The 5,715-nt window shown below is 41.7% G+C and overlaps 1 protein-coding gene across 2 annotated transcripts; it reads left to right on the forward strand.

Annotated features, from left to right (window-relative positions):
- The first annotated feature begins 2,087 nt into the window (after positions 1-2,087).
- On the forward strand, positions 2,088-5,228 carry LOC147465193 (uncharacterized). Of its 2 annotated transcripts, XM_086518756.1 has the most exons (5): positions 2,106-2,183; positions 2,291-2,454; positions 2,948-3,111; positions 3,190-3,421; positions 4,797-5,228. In XM_086518756.1, exons 2-5 carry the CDS (start codon positions 2,407-2,409, stop codon positions 5,037-5,039), a joined length of 687 nt encoding a protein of 228 aa, XP_086374882.1. In that variant the 5' UTR covers positions 2,106-2,183; positions 2,291-2,406; the 3' UTR covers positions 5,040-5,228. The 2 variants fall into 2 exon arrangements, with proteins under 2 accessions (XP_086374879.1, XP_086374882.1); XM_086518753.1 differs by having other exon boundaries at positions 2,088-2,454.
- Positions 5,229-5,715: the final 487 nt, after the last annotated feature.

Below are 5,715 nucleotides of genomic sequence, written 5' to 3' on the forward strand. Positions count from 1 at the left end.
CCGGGCCAGCGTCGAATTAACTGTGAACTGTGAACTATTTTGAAGTGAATTCTTGTGGTGTCACGGTAGAATCTCGACTTGGAGTGTCCAAGTCTGTTACATAAGCTATCCAATAGCCCGCAAAGTAAGAAGCTGCCCGGTAAATTGATGTTGGTTATGCTCTTGAAGAACCACTATGTCCGCTTTACATGTATGTACATAGTGCCAGGTAAGCTGCCACTTGTTGTTATTGCATAACCCACGCACATTATAGGAGATGCAATTCAAAGAACTATGCACTCTATATGGTATATGCAGTGGGTGAGGAAACAGGGAAAAAGGGACTTAAGGACCAATGCCCATTGACACATCTTCCCCAGCTGTAGGGACATGAGGAGATGAGCCAAAACTTGGACCAGGTGGAGTGAAAGTAAGGGCACCTTGCAATGAAGAAGCTTCTCTTGTAACAACTTCCTTGTAGGAGCGAATAACCTTGTCCCAGGCCTCAGCCAAAGAAGTGTTGTCGTTACAAGGTAGTTTTTTCTGAGCAACATTCTACAAAGGGGGCACATAGTCGTGGGAAAATGCCGGAATATGGGCTTTAGCGGTTTTCTTGGGCACTATCCAAGCCTGAGAGGTTGAAACCTGTTCTTTCATTTTGTCTTTTATATTTGGTGAAGCAGAAGTGTAGACAATTGTAATTGTTTTCCTTTGCTCTAATTCGCCCCAGCTGTCGGGGAAGAAGTTGAAGCACCTTTGTCAGTAGAAGATTTCGGAGGGGAGGGAGGTTGAGGGGTAGAGACAATTGAAGGAGGTGGTTGCAGATTTGGTTCCGGACATTCGGACTGCATATGACCAAATTTGCCACAACGGAAGCAAGAGTTTGCAAATTTACCCCATTTGAGTTTGAATGAACGCTTTCCAACCACTGCATCCCGAGAATCGACTAAAATGCCTATTGGTGTGGGGATGTCGGTGTGCCACAAAATACAAAAATGATTTGTGTTTGCATCCAGCTTAGGAGGGCAAATGACTTTGCCCAAATGGGCACCCAAAAAGCGAAGAAAGTGACGCCAAGTGCGAGGAAAGTCGACCACCTCAACCGAGATGGGGCACTTGTGACGAATAAGGCTTTGATAAATCTTGGTGAGAGCCCAGGGCAAAACATGATTCATTCGCGTATTGAAGAAGAGAGGAGACATTTCAAGCAAAGCATCCCTAGCATCCATGTCTGCTAACAAGACTTCATAAAATCCTCTTGCTTTGAAGTAAACCCCCGGGACTGCTTGCTGCTTGAGGAGGAAATCAAACCATTGGCCTACATCTTGAGCAGTAGGCATTTTGCCCGGGAAGAAGAGAATCACCGCATTCAAGGCATATTGAGCAACGGGGTCCATAAGCTCTTGCACGCACTTCCATGGCAGGAGCAGGACCTTCCGAGGCTCGACGAGCATCTTCGAAATCCTCATGTAAACATTCTTTGATGAGGGTCAAGGGATCCATAGCCGAATTCTCCAAGGCTTTCCGGTGTTTGTAAATGCACTGTTCTGGTGGATCCATAAAATGACAAAACCACTTTCCTAGTCCTCTAGTTGAAACAGGTGCAGTACACACTCACGCACACCCCACATTGTGCTTAGGCTCGAAAACTAAACAATTCTTTGCAATAGACTTACTGGGAACTGTGAAAACACTCTGTGGGTACTGCAGTACTCTGGTGCTGAAGGTCCTGAGGGCTGAATACTGAATACTGCTATGGCTGTATACTGAATACTGCTATGGCCGACTACTGAATGCTGATGTCCTGCTGGTACTGATGGCTGAGTGGGCTGAATACTGGAGGGTTCTGCTTCTCACCACCAAGCGATGGCTGCCAGGGGCAGGCTGATGTAAAAACGCAAGTGCTGAAGCTGCCCTGCTGATGCACTATCTGCAAACGCTAGGCTGATGCTGGAGCTGGCTGAAAACGCTGATGTTTGTAGGTTGGTGATGGGCTGATTGCTCCCAACACAGATACTGGCTTGCAATGGCTGATCTGTCTCTAGCACTGGCTGCTCTCTCTCTCTCTCTCTCTCTCTCTCTCTCTCACACACACACACACACACACAGATAGAGAAGTTTTTGATGCAAGCTATTATTGCAGATTCCGCTTGTAAAGCCCTTCAGCAGCTTCATTTCTCCTCAAGTAGGTGGCATCCATTAAGGTGGAGTTCACTGCCTGGAAGCAGTTCAAACTTGAACTTTTCTCATTCAATATCCTCATCTGGACTCAGTGGCCATGCATCTGACACAGCAGTACATTCTGCATCAGATGCTTTGTCCAAACAGATTTACAAATGCATCGAAGTGACGCTGGTTGAGCAAGAGACTGTGGGATTGATTGTATTGAATAGGCCGGAGGTGCTCAACGCGCTCTCTGAAGATTTGATGCATGAGTTGGTTGATGCTCTTCGAGTACTTGATTCAATGCAAAAGGTATTTATTCTGCTGAACAGATTTCAGTAGTCTTCAAAAGGCAGACAAGGACAACTTTATATATGATCTAACCTGCTAGTTCTATTTCTGTTTGTTTCTATGTGCTTTTATATTTAAGCATACCCTGCGATTGGGTTCATGTAGGAAAGGAGGTTGTCTTGTCTATAAGCATTTATAAAGTTTACAAAATTTTGATGTTGAAGCTCATTTAGGTGGACGTCCTATCTTTGGATTCTTAAATACTACTTTATTAGTAGCTCTTTCTTGTTTTGTTGGGTTGTATTTCTTTGTTTGCAGCACCATAGGTACATATGTTATTTGCATATGTGTAGATATGTATGTACATATATACACACATATATACATATCTATATGTTCATGTATATATGTATGTACATATATACGCACATATATACATCTCTATATGTTCATGTATGTGTGTAGCATGCACAGCATCTCATCTGGTATTATGAATATGCATGGGATGGATTAGGTTGGCGCTATGATAATCACAGGAAAGGGCAAAGCTTTTGCTGCTGGGGCAGACATAAAGGACTTGAAGGACAAAAATATTGCTGACATTTTCATGTTGGAATTCCCGTCCAAATGGAACGATGTTTCAAAAATCAAGAAACCTATCATTGCAGCTGTCAATGGGTGAGTTTTTGCTTCAAATACCTCTGGAGGTAAGTTATTTTCTGACTAGCTAACCACGTTCTTCGCCTTGCAATAAAGATATGCCCTTGGAGGTGGCTGTGAAGTAGCTCTGATGTGTGACATTATCCTGGCTGGAGAAAAAGCTGTCTTTGGTCAACCTGAAATAAATCTTGGGACCATACCTGGAATGGGTGGCACACAGAGACTCATTCGAGAAGTTGGCAAGTCCAGTGCTATGGAGATGATCCTAACAGGAAGCCGTTTTCTAGATGCTCAAGAGGCTTATCAGCGTGGCCTTGCAAGCCGTGTGGTATGAAATCTTTCAAACTCATTCTATTTCTGATGACATTGTAGCATTCTTGATTTTAACTCACAGAAACGCATAGGTTGTAGACCTCATTGTATAATTGTAAACCTCATAGATTTTAACTTCAAGGAGGACATGCTAATGCTACATGGGCTCGCAAATAGATTACCAAAACAACCCTGTATTTTGTGGGAATTCCCACAATACCCGTCAAATATTAAAATTTCCCAAAATACTCTTGTACCAATTTTGGATAAATTGCTCCAATATTCACACACCTTAACCCTTTCTTCATAATAGAGGTTTATCCTTAAGTGTTTTAGATAAACATTTTCACCAATAAGCTGACAAATAGTGTCATTTTTGTCTACAAACATGAGTTATTCGATCCTGAGAGCCCACAATACGATCACAAATTTTATTCCTAATATTATCCTCTGGTAGAGTACGAATATCCTTATAAAGAGTTGGAAAACCTAATGTCTTGAGAGATGTTTGTGGGAGTAATGAGGGGTAGATCAGGAAATTTGATAAAATTGAAGGGCATTTTGTGAAGTTTTAGCCAAATAAGAGAGGTATCGTGGAAATTGTCATGAATTTCAAGGGCATTTTGGTAAATTTCTCTGAAAACTATTAAGAGCGTGAGATTGGGCGGAGACATAGGAAGCAAGGTCTCGTGCACTTTTTAGGTGATTGATTGCAACATTTTATACCAACATTTTCTTCTCGATCTTATTTTTCACCTAGGGTTTCATCTTGTAGTGTAGTTTTTTGGCCTACATAATGCCTTAGTAAACCATGGATTTCTTGGAAGCAGTTGTAGGCCGTTGGATAAAGCTTGTCGATTAGTGCAACATGGCAAGCTAATGATGCAAGACCTTTTTTCTTTTAATTCTAGGGGCATAAACTAAACATAGTCTTATGAATATGTAGGGCATGTGCGAGATAGTTGACTTTTGTTTCCCTATATCTATAAAGAGGAATAGATATAGGACATTGAGTAGTGGATCAGACACACCATATCTTATCCTCTTATGTAGGCCATTGTGATTTTTCACCTTGTTTGACGAAGAAAATAAAAGTAATATGTCAATTAGCCTGGGAAGAAGCCAACTATTATGAAGCATACTTACTCACAAGTTAAAGGAAATTCTATCTGTTCATGCACACATGCCCGAACGTGCATGTTCTTTCGTCCCCACAATTGTTATGTATGAGTGCATCTCTATCCTCTGGGTAGAGGAAAAAGTTTTATAGGGATCAGTAGCTAGCTTAACATGGTGGATGAGCTATGGAGAAATTCAACCTAACAAGATGTGGAAACCCTTAACCCTAAACATGTGTGATATTCGAGGCGTTGAATTCTCTTGTCGTGCAGGTGGCAGGTAGTAATGATGAACTTGTCAAGGAGGCAATTTCTGTAGCTGCGAAGATTGCTTTGCAATCGAGGCCCGCTGTTGTCATGGCAAAAGCAGCTGTAAATTCTGCATATGAGTTGGGGTTGCACGAAGGTGTTAAGAAGGAGCAGGCTTTATTTGGAGCCACGTTCGCCCTAGCAGATCAAAAGGAAGGCATGTCTGCATTCATTGAGAAAAGACAGCCTCAGTTTGTGCATACTTAAGTCAGTGGGAATTTCAAGCGTTTATAATTGTAATACTATGTTGTGTAAATAGATGATGTTGTTACAGGGTAATCTAAAGCTTTTGAAGGTGCATTTTGTCTGTCACTTTTTAGTCTCTGCCCAAAGGGCATGGCGCTTTGCCTTTTGGGCCTAACTAATATTACAATGAAAAAAGTACATTTTACGGAACTTTTCTATTGGTAAAGTACGGTGCGGTTTCGTACGGGAAAATACACTATTACAATTTATGCTGTACGGTTTCTATTTGTACTGTGTTTTTTTAAAACAATTACTCAAGGATTATGTGTGATTTGGCCAATAGTGGCTTCACATGCGCATTGGATATTTGTGATTGGTCATGTTAGTAATGTTTTCAATGTTCATATGCGTGAGTGGTGTTTTTGTCTCATCACTCATGATAATTGCCTTGTGCAACTAGTAGCCTGTTGCACAAATAGACATGCACCACCTCCACCTACTATCTACTAACTAGACCGTTCGGTTGCGTCAATATCATCATCACATTCATGTTTCCAATGATAATTTGAGGCGTTGAATTCTTTTGGTGTGCAGATGGCAGGTACTAATGATGAGCTTGTCAAGGAGGCAATTTTTGTCGCTGCGAAAATAGCAAAGCAATCGAGGCCCACTGCTGTCCAGCTGTAAATTCTGCATA

Source organism: Adiantum capillus-veneris, chromosome 1 (genome assembly GCF_014529385.1).
Source record: "Adiantum capillus-veneris isolate H3 chromosome 1, ASM1452938v2, whole genome shotgun sequence".
NCBI classification, from domain to species: domain Eukaryota; kingdom Viridiplantae; phylum Streptophyta; class Polypodiopsida; order Polypodiales; family Pteridaceae; genus Adiantum; species Adiantum capillus-veneris.

Coding starts and splice junctions, on each gene's coding strand:
- LOC147465193 (XM_086518753.1), top strand. CDS start 2,104: ATGCAAGCTATTATTGCAGATTCCGCTTGTAAAGCCCTTCAGCAGCTT. Junction 2,455..2,947: donor TACTTGATTCAATGCAAAAG/GTATTTATTCTG, acceptor GGGATGGATTAG/GTTGGCGCTATGATAATCAC. Junction 3,422..4,796: donor GTGGCCTTGCAAGCCGTGTG/GTATGAAATCTT, acceptor CTTGTCGTGCAG/GTGGCAGGTAGTAATGATGA.